A 16689-nucleotide genomic window follows, 5' to 3' on the forward strand; every position below is an offset into this window, starting at 1 on the left:
TCTTCTGCCTTAGTCTCCCAAGTAGCTGGGACTACAGGCGCCCGCCACCACACCCGACTAATTTTTTTTTTTTTTTTTTGTATTTTTAGTAGAGACAGGGTTTCACCATGTTGGCCAGGCTTGTCTCGAACTTCTGACCTCAAGTGATCCGCCCACCTCGGCCTCCCCAAGTGCTGGGATTACAAGCATAAGCCACTGCGCCTGGTCCAAATATTGCTTCAATAAGCAGTTTTTCTGCTTAAATCAGCCACAGTTGGTTTTTACTGCTTGCAGAACTCTAATACAATGTTTAATAGGTTCCTCAATATGTAATATAGCCATTAGAAGTCTTAATTCCCCACAAACCTACTCTTCTCCCATTTTTTTCCATCTCAGTAAACTACCATATATCCAACTGCTCAGGTCAAAAGTCCTAGGCCATTATCTTTGATGTCACTCTTTCCTTTATTCTCCCAATGCAATCAATTAGAAAATTCAATCAACTCTACCCCTAAAACTTGTCCCAAATGTATCCACTTCTCTCCATTAATTACTATTATCCTAGTCTAAGCTACCATTATGTCCTACCTAGACTCTTGCCTCTCTCTACAACATATTCTCCATACAGTAGCCCAGGATATTTTAAAAATACAAAGCAGATCATGTCACTTTCCTGTCTAAGCCTTCAATGGCTCTTCCCATTGAACTCAAAATCCAAACTCCTTACCCTGACTTACAAAGGCCTATGTGGTCTGATTCTTGCCTATGTCTCAGATTTCATCTCCTAACACTTTCCTGCTATGGTGCAGCCACATTGGACTTCTTCATGGTCCTTGAACAACTTCCCATTGACGTCAAATGGGCAGCTCCTCCCTTTAGGTCTCAGCTCAATCTGATGACCCAATCTACAGTATCAACTTATCAGACCAAACTAGTTTAATTCGCTGCACAGCACTTGCTATCTGATAATATTTTGAGAGCAAGATTCTTGGCTTTTCACTACAATCTCCCTACCAATTTACAAATATGTAATGTGTGTTGTTATTGTCAGCAACAACATTCATTCATTCAAAATATTTTTGAGACTTGTTATTATTGTTAACAACAATAAAAACACACATTATAGATGAGTAAACTGCTGTTTGGCAAAGCTAAGTTGCGCAAAGTCACACAAGTAGTTTGTCTCAAACTCCTGACCTCCCACCTCAGCCTCCCCAGTAGATGGGATTACAGGCTGGAGCCACCAAGCCCAGCACTGGTAATCTGTGATAGAGCTATGATTCAAATCCAAGCCTTTTGACCCTGAAGCCTGACGTCTGAAATGCTGCCCCCAACCTACTCAAATCTTGACTTCCCATTAACACCCAGCTCAGGTCATAACCTTCCATAAAGCCTTCCCTGACTATTTTATCTAAAATGAAAATAGCTCTCATACTCTGGATGTTGTAGGGGGAAAAAAAAAAGATAAAAAGAAAATAGCACCGATATATTTCACATATTGTATTGACTACCTCCACTGTCATAGCATTAACTATTATTTCACGTTATCTGATTATAACTTAAGGGATCAGCAACTTAGGTTGCTCCTTCAGTAAAAGCAGCTTAGAGACTATTCTGTTGTAATGATTAATGATTAACTTTCTAGTTTAATATTACCTAAAAAAAAAAGAGTAGTTATTTCAGAGGCTAACGAAGTAAGTATGAACTGGCTTATTCTACCATTTCTCCACAGACTTTTCAGCTCCTCCAATTATGCCTTTAGTTGGGCTGTATATCCTCAGGAGCCACTAAATGTCTGACATATATACATACATATATATATTTTTTGAGACAGAATTTGGCTCTTGTTGCCCAGGCTAGAGTGCAATGGCTTGCTCTTGGCTCACCACAACCTCCGCCTCTGGGTTCAAGCGATTCTCCTGCCTCAGACTCCTGAGTATCTGGGATTACAGGCATGCACCACCATGCCCGGCTAACTGTTTGTATTTTTAGTAAAGACAGGGTTTCACCATGTTGGCCAGGCTGGTCTCGAACGCCTGACCTCAGGTGATCTGCCTGCCTTGGCCTCCCCAAGTGCTGGGATTATAGGCGTCAGCCACTGCACCCAGCCAGATGTCTGAAATTTCTATGTTCTTCCAGTTGCTGTTGATTCATTCTTTTCAGTTGTGACCATCTCTGTTCTCCTCTAACCCTGTGATTGCTTCTGCTTCTATTCCTTCATCTAACACAGCTGCTTCTCACTGGTAATATTTTATTTTAGAGCAGGGATCAGCAAACTGTAGCTCACAGGCCAAATCCAATCTGCCATTTATTTTCATAAAGTTTTATTGAAACACAGCCACACTCATTTGTTTAGTATTGTCTATGGCTGCTTTTGCGCTATAATAGTAGCACTGAATAGCTGCAACAGAGAACAAGTGGCCCACAAAGCTAAAATATTTACTATCTAGCCCTTTACAAAAAACATTTGTGAAACTATAGCTTAGAGGAAACATAACTGAAACCCAGAAGGGTGAAGTTACTTGTCCAAGATCCTATAACTGGTAAGTGGCAGGGACAGAACTATTACATTCATTTATATGGACTTTATAAATTCTGAAAGTCACAGAACCTTACAACAGTTTCTCTCTACATCTCCGTAGGCTTCTTAGAGACTTTAATAAGTCAACTACCAAAGTCTCAAAGAAAGTAATAGACTGGGTGTTAATGGGAAGTCAAGATTTGAGTAATGGTCCAGAGACCACTTAAATCTCAAAAGTAATCATCAAAAAAGCAGAGTATAACAAATCTGCAGTACTCAGTGGTACTGCAGTCTTTGGTAATCAATCTTCAGGTGAGTCCTCCGGAACACTGGATATTTTGTTGGAGGAGACAAGCCAATAACACTGGCTTTGTTTAAGAGCCTCCAAACTAATACTAAACAGAATTTGACTATTCAAGAGTCCAACTTAACTACCTAAAAGAACTAGGCAGATAACAGAAGTGAATAAATCAGTCTAATATATAACATAATATAACAGAGAGTGAAAAAGCCTTGGCCCAAAAATTTAAAACAATACTGTAAAACCAAACAAACATAGCTGCAGACAAGAGCAGGATTGGGCATCAAGCCACCAGTTTCTATCCCTGGCCTATGTTATCAATTTCTGTAAATCTTAAAAAGCCAAAAGGTAAACTCCTAGCCTTTAAATAACAAATTTTAAAAAGAAAAAAACAAAAACTGATTTATTCTTTTATTAAAATTTTAAGAATAAAGTATCAAATAAAACAAACCACTTGGATAAAACTTTCTTATCCCCAGGTAGCCTTACCTTCCACAACATACACCTTTGTCAAAGGAAAATCAATACTCTTTGCCATTACTTCAATTTCTTCTTTAAGCTTTCCCTCAGGCAGAGGTGTGAATTTGTCAAATAAAGGGGCAATATAATCAGCATAGATTGTGACAAGAACCTGAAAAGTAAATGTCAGAATAACATATGAACATGTTCTTAAAGAAAAACCATTCTTTATTATACAGATTAAATTATATTAAAACAATTATGTTGACCTCAAACTTGAGAACAAGGAACTTACCTGCTCTGGTATTCCCAGGCCCAAATAGTACCAGATAGTAAGAGCATAATATCTGTCTGATGAATTAAATTGAAATGAGTAGTCTGATAACAGAGTAAACTTATGAATTTTATTTTAAAGGATAATGCTACTAACAGTGATTAAAATCTCTAGGTGGTAATAAGTATAGTCCTTTCAAAACTATCTTGGGGATTTCTGATGCTTCATGAGTCAATCATAACACGCAGTTCTGCCTTTTAGCCTAATCACAATAGACCTGAAGTCTTTCCTAAAAAAGAATTAGTAGGACTTGATTGTGTGCTGTTACTTGGTTGGCTTATCAGCTAAAATTAATTACCTGTAGTTCATAATTGTACATTGTGGTTGAAATAGCACTTCCTTAAGCATTTTTAGAGCATTTTCTCTGCTCTTTTTCCTCTTACTTTAATTTGCCATACAATAGATACCTGTAAATCCAACTAGCGCCCATTTTCTGATCTTGATCCCATCAATGGAAAATGAAACAATGAGCATTACGTAATTCAGACTAAAATAAACCTCAGCTGGGGCATGGTGTCACACACCTGTAGTCCCAGCTACTCAGGAGGCCGAGGCAGGAGGACTGCTTGAGCCTAGGAGCTCAAAGCTGTAGTGCACTATGATCATGCCTGTGAAACAGCCACTCTACTCCAGCCTGGGCAACACAGGGAGGCCCTATCTCTAAAATAAGATAAAATAAAATAAAATAAAATAAACCTCATCAATGGAGTTGAAGAGCTGACAGATGATAATTTCTGGGTGCACTGAACAGACCACTTTGGGTTTTTAAAAAATTATTATTTGTAGAGACAGAGTCTCACTGTGTTACTCAGGCTGGTCTTAAACTCTTGGGCTTAAGCAATCCTCCCACCTTGGCTTCCCAAAGTGCCGGGATGACAGGCATAAGCCACTGTGCCTGGCCCTGAACAGACCATTTTGACTGTGTTGTAGTGTTTGTGTTGTGAAGCACTTGAGAGTATGGAAAGAGAAGAGGAATAGGAGATGTGAGGGAGGGAAAAATCAGGGGGAAAAGAGTGAGAGGGAAAAGGAAAGGAGAAGAAGAGAGGCAGGAATAGGTGGCAGTTGGGGAGAAAAGGGAAGACAAAGGAGAAGGAAAGGAAGAAGAATGGGTAAAAGATAGAAGGGGAAGGGGAAGTAGATGGGGCAAAGAAGGGAGAGAGTGTCTAACGGGGAAGGGAAAGGCAAGGGAAGGGAAGCAGAAGAAAGCCGGTTAAGTATATGCTTTCTTTCTCTTGTCCCTCTTAAATCTCATTTCTCTTCAAAATAACCATGATTTTAGGCAGTGGAGGTCAATCAGGAGTCATTAAATTATCACACTTAGTCATTCTGGTGGCAACTCACAAATGCACAACCCAAAACTGCCTGACAACTGAATCATTAAAAGTGACTAACAACTAGTTTCTATGACCTGAAGAGTTAGCATAAGGAGAAGGAAATTTATGGTCAGTCAACACTCCTGTTTCTACAATCAAAAGTAGAAACCAAGGGGGAAATGTATATAAGCACCTATTTATATTTCAGCTGCTTCTTAAGAACTGTTTACATGCCAATGATGATTACAGTAATCTCACCAAGGAACTTTTGTAAAAGAAAATGAAATAAAGATTTTACTCACCAGAGACACAACTAATGTGAACAGCCAGGCATAAATAAAAAAATAGTCACCCCCAATTTTAATAATGTAAAGTAGAAGTGAAGACACAGGCAACAAAATACACTGAGTCACAACAAATTTCTTGATTGCATCTTTCATGAAGAATCCCAAAGTCTGCAAAAAGAAAAAGAAAACATTACCACAACAAACTGAGAAACTGGTTCTGCTTTTTAAAATAACTGATAAATACAAAGGATACATTATTAAAGCAATTTTTAAAATTAACATGCAGTGAAACTATATTATATGACATTAGGCAGCTTAAGACAATGGGTAAATGTCTTGCATTTTACAGCTGAAAATTCATTTAAACATTATTAACTGAGGACGAGTGCAGTGGCTCACGACTGTAATTCCAGCACTTTGGGAGGCCTAGATGGGAGGATTGCTTGAGCCCAGTAGTTCCAGACCAGCCTGGGCAACATAGTGAGACCCTGTCACTACTAAAAATAACAACAAAAAAATTAACCCAGTGTAGTATAATTCACCTATAGTCCCAGATACTAGGCAGGCTGAGGTGGGAGGATTGCTTGAGTCTGGAAGGTCGTGGCTACAGTGAGCCATGATCCTGCCACTGCACTCCAGCCTAGGTGACAGAATGAGACCCTGTTGCAAACAAACAAATGATTATTAGTAGCTGAAAAACAATAGACATTAGTGCTAAAGGAGTTTATAACATAAATTTCTTTTCTTTTTTTAAGAGACAGGGTCTGGCTCTGTTGCCCAGGTTGGAGTACAGTGGCATAATGATGGCTCACCATAGCCTCAACCTCCTGGGCTCAAGCAATCCTCCTGCTTTAGCCTCCCAAGCAGCTGGGACTACAGGTGCATGCCACCACAACTGGCTAACTTTTAGAATTTTTTTGTAGAGATGAAGTCTCACTATACTACCCAAGCTGGTCTTGAGCTCCTGAACTCAAGTGATCCTCCTGCCTTAGCCTCCCAAAGTGTTGGTATTACAGGCGTGAGCCACTGTACCCAGTCAAGACTTTCTTTCTTTTTTGTTTTTTGAGACGGAGTCTCACTCTGTCACCCAGGCTGGAGTGCAGTGGCGAGATCTCAGCTCACTGCAAGCTCTGAGAATGGGTTCACGCCATTCTCCTGCCTCAGCCTCTCGAGTAGCTGGGACTACAGGCGCCCACCACCAAGCCCGGCTAATTTTTTGTATTTTCAGTAGAGACAGGGTTTCATGGTGTTAGCCAGGATGGCCTCAATCTCCTGACCTCGGGATCCACCTGCCTCAGCCTCCTGAAGTGCCGGGATTGCAGGCATGAGCCACCGTGCCCGGCCTTAAGTATTTTTTTTTTTTTAAATCAATGTTGACCAGGTTGGCCTCGAACATGTAGCCTCGCCTCCCTGAGTGCCAGGGCAACCAGCCTGAGCCACCGCAGCCCCCAAGATTTTCAGCTATGATCTTTACCATATCTGTAGTTCCCTTTTTTCTCAATTCATACTCTGAAATAGTAAATTATGTTTAAATTATAAACAGTACAGGATAAAAGCACAGAAGTTTTTCCACATTTAAAAGAGAACATTTGTATTCTTTATTATACCTGTTGATTGAAACCATGTTTTTCTTCTATCACAAAAGTATTATAAAGACTCCATGGCAAACCAGTCAATGCACTGAAAAGTGTAGCCAACAGCAGAAACACCAGGGACTGAGTGATCTAAGCAAAAGCAAAAACAAAAATCCAGTTTTTATGAACTACTAGCAAACAAATGAAAAAGTATTTGCTGAGCACTTACTTACTACATCCCAAGCAATATGCTTGATTCTATGGATAACACAAGGTCTGAAACATCATCCCTGCCTTCAAAAAAATTTACTTTTGAGAGAAGTAAATGAGAAACAAAACAATTCCTTTTTTATTACACAGGCACTCTATGAAAGGTACCTTAAATCATATAGACAAATCCCTAAGATAAAGAGCCTGGATTCTTGGCTTACCACATGGAAGAAAGTCACCTGATAACTAAAAATACTCACACTGGACTATTACGTGATTGAGAAATAAACCATTGCAAATAAGCCTGTGATATTCTTGGATTTGTTATTGTAACTAATGTTATGCCAATACAGCATGGGTAACCAAGGACTATGCAGAGAGGCAAATCTTAACATTGGCAGAAGCCAAAAAATTAACTTTAGTAGAAAGCCTGCCAAGCTAAAAGAAATACCATGACAAATATATGCTAATGAATCACATACCTCATATTCTGGTCCAAAGCCAGCATAACCACAGAACCGTCCAGAAAGTCTCCAGAGATAAGGTATTCCTCCAAAGAGAAGAATAAGCTATAAAACAAAGCATACGTTGATCACAGTTGAACAGTACTAGAAACTATCATATGAGAAAGCATGGTATAAAGAAAGAAAGGACAAAATAATCATCTCTCTATTAAAAAAACAAAAGAGGCCAGTACGGTGGCTCATGCCTGTAATCCCAGCACTTTGGGAGACTCAGACAGAAGCATCGCTTGAGGCCAGGAATTCAAAACCAGCCTGGGCAACAAGGTGAGTTGAGACCCCGTCTCTACAAAAAATTTAAAAATTAGCTGGGCCTGATAGTGCGTACCTGTAGACCCAGCTACTTGGGGGACTGAGGTGAGAGGATTGCCTGAGCCTGGGAAGTCAAGGCTCCAGTGAGCCGTGATTGTGACACTGCACTCCAGCAAGGCAATAAAGTGAGACCCTGTCTCAAATAAAATAAAATAAAATAAAATAACAAAATAAAATAACTTTTTAAAAAATAGACCTATTTCACATTTAGCATAAATTATGCACTTAGATGAGTACTAACCATTGAGATACTAAATTTAGGTGGTTAAAATAACATTTTTGTCTGTATACTATATATGGATGAATTGTATATGAATTGTATGGTACATGAATTATCTCAATAAAGCTGTTCTAAAACAAAACAAAAAAAAAACTTTTGTCAAAAGACCACAACAAAATCACAAACTAAACTTAGAAAGGTTAAACAGCCGGGTGTGGTAGCATATGCCTGTAATCCCAGCACTTTGGGAGGCCAAGGCAGGCAGATTGCTTGTGCTCAGGAATTCGAGACCAGCCTGGACAACACGGTGAAACCTGTCTCTACAAGAAATACAAAAATGAGCCAATTATGGTGGCACGATTCTGTGGTCCCAGCTACTTGGGGGAGCTGAGGTAGGAGGATTGCTTGAGCCTGGGAGGTCGAGGCTGCAGTGGGCCATGATCGTGCCTGCACTCCAGCCTGGGTAACAGAATGAGACCCTGTCTCAAAAAAAAACAAAACAAAAACAAAAACAAAAAAAAAAACCTCGTTCGAAATCCAACAGCTAATGAGTGATAGAAATGGAATTTGAACCACATTAATATGGCTCCGTAATTGTCTTTTCTGTGAAAGAAAATAGTCCTTTTCCATCAGGACAAAGCACAGAAGTGGTGAGTCATGTCCACTTACTAAACTGGGGAACAGAATGGGCTTATCTGTGTCTTTGCTGGGTCAGGAAGAGGTGAGGTAGGGGCCAGGCTTTCACAGAAGGCTCTTCCTCAGCACCACCCTTTGTCTTGGTCTTGGGCAGATAAAGTGAACACAGACATTCACTAAATAACCAGGACATTAGGAGATAGGAAGCAGCTCAAAATTTGAAAAGAATGCATGTTTAAGAAATTCTACCGCCCAAAACACATACAACTTCATGGAACTCATTTGTCAAGAGGAATCAATTTGTTTTTTCTCTCTATAGGACAGCAGCTTAGGAACACAATGATCAATCACATTCCTTGAATAGAAGCACAATATTCCCACTGGTTCAGACATAGTTCCTCATGGTTTGAGGGGTTTTGGTACTATCATATTTCATGGGTACCCTTCCAACCTAATTCCCATTTTCATATATGTATCTACAAATAATATAGTGATTTATGTATGCTTTTAAAGAATGTATATAAATGACATCGTATTGTACTTATCAGTCTACAATTTGCTTTCTGTACTCTAAATTTTCTTAGATCCATCCATGGTGGACTTCAACTTTATTTGGTATTATCAGGATATTTCCTAAAGTGTTTATAACAAATTACACTCCCATCAGCAGTACTCCAGTGTTTCTGTTTTCCCACAATCTCACCCACACTTTAAACTATCCATCTTTTAGACTGTTACCAGTACATTGGATTGGTTTAATATCATGGGTCTCAAATATGGTCTCTGGACAGCAGCAACAGCATCTGGGAATTTCTTAGAAATGCAAAGTCTCAGGCCCTACCCCAGATGTACCAAATCAGAAGGTGGAAGTGGGGCCCAGCAGTTTCTAGGTAAACCTGATATACACTAAAGTTTGAAAATCATTGCTTTAATAAATTGTTTTTTTTTTTAAGAGACAGAGTCTCACTCTGTCACTCAGGCTGGGGAGCAGTGTTATGATCATAGTTTACTGAATTTTTGAACTCCTGGGTTCAAAGGATCTTTCCATGTCAGCCCCCCAAGTAGCCAGGACTGTATGCACCACCATACTTGGCTAATTTTAATTTTTTTACAGATAGGGTCTCGCTATGTTGCCCAGGCTGGCCTCAAGCAATCCTCTCACTGTGGCCTCCCAAAGTGCTGGGATTACAGGCGTGAGCTACTGCACTCAGCCCCAATAAATTGCTTTTCAAAAGGCTCCCCTAACACTATCTCCAGGTATTTCCACTTTACTACAACTAATTCAATCTTAGACATAAACCTTGTTTTCCCAAAAGACACGCTTTGGTACCACTGTCTGACATATGCTCTAGTTGTTGATCTAATTGACCTGGGATGGTATTTCTTTCAGCCAATTCCCAATACTAATAAATAATGTATAATTAAGGATTTATAATGCTTTTAGTAAAGGCTACAGCAACTATTATTAAAAGTCCAGTATTTAAATAAGCATCAAGGGTAGTTTTAATATGAATTCTGAATGATCTATAAATGCATTTGAAAATTGATACTGCAAACCTTGTTTAGTTTCTTTTGGGGACTGAAAAACAAAGCATGGTGAACTGTACAATGTCTCTACGTTGACAATTTCACTAAGCATGCTCCCAGGGTTGTTCTATGGCAAAATTAATGATCCCAGAAAAAATAATTCCAGTGCTTTGACATATATTATTTCACTACATTCCTTTTTTTTTTTTTTGAGACAGGATCTCACTCTGTCACCAGGTGGGGGTACAGCGGTGTGATCACAGCTCACTGCAGCCTCGATCTCCTGGGCTCCAGCAACCCTCCCACCTCAGCCTCCAAGTAGCTGGAACTGCAGGTGCACATCACCACACTCAGTTGATTTTTTAAAATTTTTTTTGCAAAGATGGGGTATCACTATGTTTCCCAGGCTGATCTCAAACTCCTGGGCTGAAGTGATCCTCCCACCTGAGCCTCTTGAAGTGCTATGATTGCAGGATTGAGTCATCATGCCTGGCTTCACTACTACAGTCTTGAAAAACAGGCAGGGAAAAGGGTATAATCATCTCTATTTAATAGATGAGGCAACTGAAACTCTTTAACTGAAAGGTTACTTTAACTGAGAGGTTAAAGTAACTTGTCCAAAGAAACCCAATGACTAAGTAATTCCTATGCATTGAGCTTCATTTATACTATCTCACTCACTTAGTCCTTGCCACAAACCATACAAGGTATGGCTTAACATCCACACACTTCTCATTTTATTTTTATTTATTTTTGAGATGGAGTCTCACTCTGTCACCCAGGCTGGAGTGCAGTGTTGCAATCTCAGCTCACTGCAGCCTCCACCTCCGGGTTCAAGCAATTCTCGTGTCTCAGCCTCCTGAGTAGCTGGGATTACAGGCACGTGCCAACACGCCAGGCTAATTTTTGTATTTTTAGTAGAGACAGGGTTTCGCCATGTTGGTCAGGCTGGTCTCAAACTCCTGACCTCAGATAATCTGCCCCCACCTCGGCCTCTCAAAGTGCTGGGATTACAGGCGTGAGCCACCGTACCCAGCCCACTTCTCATTTTAAAGATGAGAAAACTTAGGCTCAAGAAGGTGAAACTGCTCATATAGAAACATGCAAAAATTAGAGAAGCAACAATTTAAACTTTTCAACCCTGACCTACTCTGCTCCCCAGCCATTCCATTTCTTCAGTGGGCCCTTTATTGATATCTGTGAGATATTAGAGAAAGTGTCTGAGAGAGGCTGGACATTTTCTGTCTGGGTGCAGTGTCGTATTTATGTGAACAGTGGCAACCACAACTGGCCACACAATGATTCTGTTTAGGTTCCCTCAGGTAGAAAGTACTATGGCAAAAAATAAATAAATAAATAAGTCGAAGCTAATCTTCTCACTTGATCTCTGTGACCAAAACATACAAACCTGTTAATTCTAATCAACACAAAATAGAAACTAATGAACTTGTTTCCAAACAAAACAAGGTTTCAAAGTTACCCAAAATATTCTTCCTGCCAAGTGTAAATGCAGCCAGAAAATCCCCAGAGATAAATTTAGCACATTCATGTTGCAGTCTTTAGAGTTTCAAGAATGGTTTTTTCAATGTCATTTTAAAGACTCAGCAGAACAGAGTTTGAAACCCAGTTATCCTACTTATTAGCATGTCCCTTGGCAATTAAACATGCAAGCCCTTTAATTTATCCAAGCCTTTGCTTCCTCATTCATAAAAAGGGAATAATAATGCCTATCCTTTCTACTTCACTGTTGTAAACATCAAACAATAAATATAAAAATATGTATGCAGTGAAAATCATGACAACTATTAACTATTACTGTTCCCAACCTTAGCCCTTCAGTACTGCTTCTAGTTTGAGCCACAGTACATTACAAAGCTCTCACTTTATATAAGTATTCTCCGTATTTCTGTCATCTCCTAGAACAAAGAGCCATTCCTATGGTCACCAACCATAATTATCAAGCTACTGTCTATCTGTCCTGGCACTATTTACCAGGGACAACCAAGGAGACTGAAAATGCTTTTCCTATTATTTTACTATGGCCCTGTAGCAGGTAAAGTCAAAGGACTTCCAAGAAGCAAACATCAGAAAGAGAATAGTGTCTACCTCATTTAATTGCCTTGTCATTATTAAACAGAGAATTCAGACCTTTCAGAGATGAAGAAAATATGGGAGCTATTAATCAGTATAGAACAAGAACTCTGAGTATTACTTCTTCAGGTAGTGTTGTAAGTTGTTCAACAATTCTCTGGAACTGGTGAAACAGAAGGGGAAATGTCAGTTGACAAAACAGCAAAACTCAGCTGTCAGACATCGATTGCAGAAAGAAGAGGCAAATACACTTACCAAGCAACAGCGGGAAAACACGCAAAATATTAAATGAAGTTTGGAAGCAGCTAGTTTTTGGGGAGAACAATACATTTAAGATCTTGGATATGTTTAATGTATTTTTTAAAGTTACTATAATTCTTTTTTGAGCTCCCTTTAGTCTTTTTTGGACCAAGGCCATTATATAAATACATAAGTAAACTCTCTTTCATCTATTTAAAAAAAAAAAAAAATAGTGTCTAAATTAACCACTTCTACTTCCATCTGTCTCTGAAGGATGATTTCCTACTTGTGACCTGTCCCTAACAGAAGAAATGCTCAGATAAATTAACTAAAGCCAAGTCATTATTGAAAAGATTACTTAATAGCAATAGCCGTGTATCCTCAAAGCCAATGAGATTTTGTTTTCCAAATCATTTATTAATTTTTCTAAATACCAAAATTTAACTCTTCTAGAAGCATTGCCATTTTCCATCACCTTGAAGAAATAAGTGCAGTTTCTAATAATTTGGATCTAACCACACTAGTCTTATTATTCCATACTTGTTAAGAAAAATTTTGTGATGAGCTAGACAATTCTGTCATTTATCACAGCTACATAAAGCCAGTTTCTTTAACTCATGAAACAATGACGGTAGCTGATCATAATTCTTTTAAATTTAGGAATCTTTCTCTTAGTGGTACCAGTGGATCTAAAAGTTCTAGAGAAATGATGATGATGATGATCAGGATGATAAAAATAAAAGTGGCAGGGTACAGTGGCTCATGACTGTAATCCCAGCACTTTGGGAGGCTGAGGCAGGCAGATCACGAGGTCAAGAGATCGAGACCATCCTGGCTAACATGGTGAAACCCCATCTCTACTAAAAATACAAAAAATTAGCCAGATGTGGTGACACGCGCCTGTAGTCCCAGCTACTCAGGAGCCTAAGGCAGGAGAATCACTTGAACCCGGGAGGCGGAGGTTGCAGTGAGCCAAGACTGTGCCACTGCACTCCAGCCTGGGCGACAGAGCAAGACACTGCTCAAAAACAAAAACAAAACAAAACAAAAAAAGCAACAAAAAAACCCCACATTATTTCATTCAATAAATAGGAACTACATGCTGATTACGTGCCAGGCACTAGGTATAAAATGATGAACAAGACTTAACTATTTCTTTAAGGAACTACCAGTCTGCCAATTAAACAGTCAAATCAGGCCAGGTACAGTGGCTCATGCCTGTAATCCCACCACTCTGAGAGGGTGTGGTGGCATGCAACTATAGTCCCAGCTACTAGGGAGGCTGAGGTGGGAGGATCATTTGCGCCTAGGAAGCAGAGGTTGCAGTGAGCCAAGATCACGCCACCGTACTTCAGCCTGGGTGACAGAGCGAGACTGTGCCAGAAGAAAAAAAAAAAAATCCAGGCAAATTCAACATAATGAGATAAGTACTCTGACAGGAATAATGATAGGATGCTACCCTATCCACATTCGTCAGGCAGGGAGTTTCAAATGGTTGCTTAGAAGACATGACATCTCAGCTGGATCCTAATGGAAGAGGATCTTTTTCCTACCTGGCTTCAGGATAATAGTTCCCATATTCTATAGTTTTCAACTGACTAAGCAGTTATGTTTCTGTCTTTTTAGCTCCACAGCCGTTACTATCAATAACAAAGGTTAAGAAAGCATTCTGGGACTTTTAAGTGTGGTACCCTCTTTTGTGTTACAAAAATATCAAAATGAAAACAACCAGACAGACTGTCTCTCCAAGAAGTAAATTACTCACAGTGCCTTCAATTTCTGAATAGAGTCCTGACCAGAAGCTGAAAGTGCTTTTATCCAGTTGATAGAGTCGAGATTTCTCAAATGTTTCAGAATCCATGATCTGTCCTAACTCCGGTGGTACATGAGTTGTTGTTTTATATATCCTTCTCTGAAATATTTTAAAGAAAACACTTTAGTGAAAACAGTCGATTGTTTATTACAAGTCATTTATGATCAAACATTGAATGGTTTATAGCTTGCCACTTATATTTGTTGAATTTGCTTTATACCTACACAAATATTGCACTTGATCAAGTACATGAAACGACTGATGCAGGAAAATAAAAGCAGAACAAGAGAACCTGAGGCGACCTGACTGGTAAAACTATAATCAGGGTTGTCATCACACTTTAGTTTGTATATGTAAACCAAAGTTGTAACATCACAACTTTGTTACATGTACTACTCATTCTGGGTATTACATACCTCCTATAATAAGGAAAACAAATTCATGGAAAGGAGAAGCACACATGCTAACCGTGAGTATGAACAGATACTGAGGCTGCTCATTAAATTTGGTCCTAAATGCCAGAAACTTGAGGAGCACCACATGGAAACATATCAGGTCTGTGAGAAAAGATCAACTTTCAGCCGGGCACAGTGGGTCACGCCTGTAATCCCAGCAGTTTGGAAGACAGGGGCAGAAGGATTCCTTGAGCCCAGGAGTTCAAGACTGGCCTGAGCAATGTGGTGAAATCCCGTCTCTACAAAAAATACAAAAATTAGCAGAGTGTGGTGGTGTGCACCTGTGGTCCCAGCTATTTGGGAGGCTGAGGTGGGAGGATCACTTGAGCCTGGAAGGCAGAGGTTGCAGTAAGTCTGTATTGTGCCGCAGCACTACACCCTGGGTGACAGAGACTCTATCTCTTTAAAAAAAAAAAAAAAAAAAAAAAAAGGAGAAAGATCAACTTTCTCATTATACTAAATTATAAAAGGTAAGGGTAATTTCAGTCCAGGAAATGTAATACAGAGAATGGATACCAAATAAAATAATGGGCCACTACAACATGCTTTCCCTATATATTGTTGTGTGCCAATAAAAGCTGAGGGGAGGTCGAGCACGGTGGCTCACGCCTGTAATCCCAGCCCTTTGGGAGGTGGAGGCGGCAGGATGACTTGAGTCCAGGAACTCCAGACCACCCCGGGTAACATCTCTACAAAAAAATAAAAAAATTAGCCAGGCACAGTGATCTGCACCTGTGGTCCTAGCAACTCAGAAGGCTGAGGTGGAGGTGGAGGGGTCGTTTGAGCCCACGAGTTCGAGGCTGCCTTGAGCTATGATGATGCTACTGTGCTCCAGCCTGGGTGGCAGAGTAAGCCCCTGTCTCTAAATACAATAAATAGTCTATCCTGGCCAAGATGGTGAAACCCCGTCTCTACTAAAAATACAAAAATTAGCTGGGCATGCTGGCACGTGCCTGTAATCCTAGCTACTCAGGATGCTGAGGCATGAGAATCACTTGAACATCCCTCCCTCTGCACGCTGCTGGCAGTGTCACAGACACACTCGTCCCCTTGCAGACTCTCCCTAGTCCCTCCTAGTTTCTTGCAGTGAGCCGAGATCACGCCACTGTACTCCAGCCTGGTGACAGAACTAGACTCTAAAATTAAATAAATAAATAAAGATTAAAAATAAATGAACAAAAGTTCAGATCTCTAATCCACGGTTATCTCAGGTAAATTGTTAACTTTCACTTTCTATTTTACCATTTTAATATTTTAAACTAAAATAATGTTGATTTTATGAAAAACGAGAAATATATTTTATTTAATTTTATTTATTGATTTATTTTGAGATTGAGTTTCACTCTTGTCACCCAGGCTGGAGTGCAGTGGCACAATCTCAGCTCACTGCAACCTCCACCTCCTGGGTTCAAGTGATTCTCCTGCCTCAGCCTCCCAAGTAGCTGGGACTACAGGTGCGCGCCACCACACCCGGCTAATTTCTCCATTTTTAGTAGAGATGGGTTTTCGCCACGTTGGTCAGGCTGGTCTCGAACTCCTGACCCCAGGTGATCCGCCCGCCTCGGCCTCCCAAAGTGCTGGGATTACAGGCATGAAGACACCACGCCCGGCCCGATAAGTTTTTGTTTTTGTTTTTTCAAGCAGAAACAATGTATGCAGTTTAAGGAGAAACAAGAGTGCAAGTTCTTGGAAGGACTGCAAAATCCTATGGTTAGGCATGAATACATAAATGTCATTAGGAAGTTGGGTGTCTAAATCCTTTTAAAGGCTTATTCCAAAGATAAAGGAGGCCAAGTCTGGGCCCAAGGATCCCAAGGAAGCTGCAGGGAGGGCACAAGAGCCCAGGCCTTCCTCCAGGGCCTAACGGGATTGGGTCCCATGATAACGTTACAGAAA

The 16689-nt window shown here is 40.0% G+C and overlaps 1 protein-coding gene across 1 annotated transcript in view; it reads right to left on the reverse strand.

The window, feature by feature from the left end:
* The window catches only part of ZMPSTE24 (zinc metallopeptidase STE24), a 44059-nt gene that overhangs the window by 27043 nt on the left and 327 nt on the right, over positions 1-16689 (reverse strand). Inside the window, 5 exon segments of the mRNA NM_001132985.1 lie at positions 3291-3432; positions 5210-5362; positions 6802-6918; positions 7461-7547; positions 14291-14437. Coding sequence (NP_001126457.1) covers positions 3291-3432; positions 5210-5362; positions 6802-6918; positions 7461-7547; positions 14291-14437 — 646 coding nt within the window.

This window comes from Pongo abelii, chromosome 1 (assembly GCF_028885655.2).
Source record: "Pongo abelii isolate AG06213 chromosome 1, NHGRI_mPonAbe1-v2.0_pri, whole genome shotgun sequence".
Classification (NCBI taxonomy): domain Eukaryota; kingdom Metazoa; phylum Chordata; class Mammalia; order Primates; family Hominidae; genus Pongo; species Pongo abelii.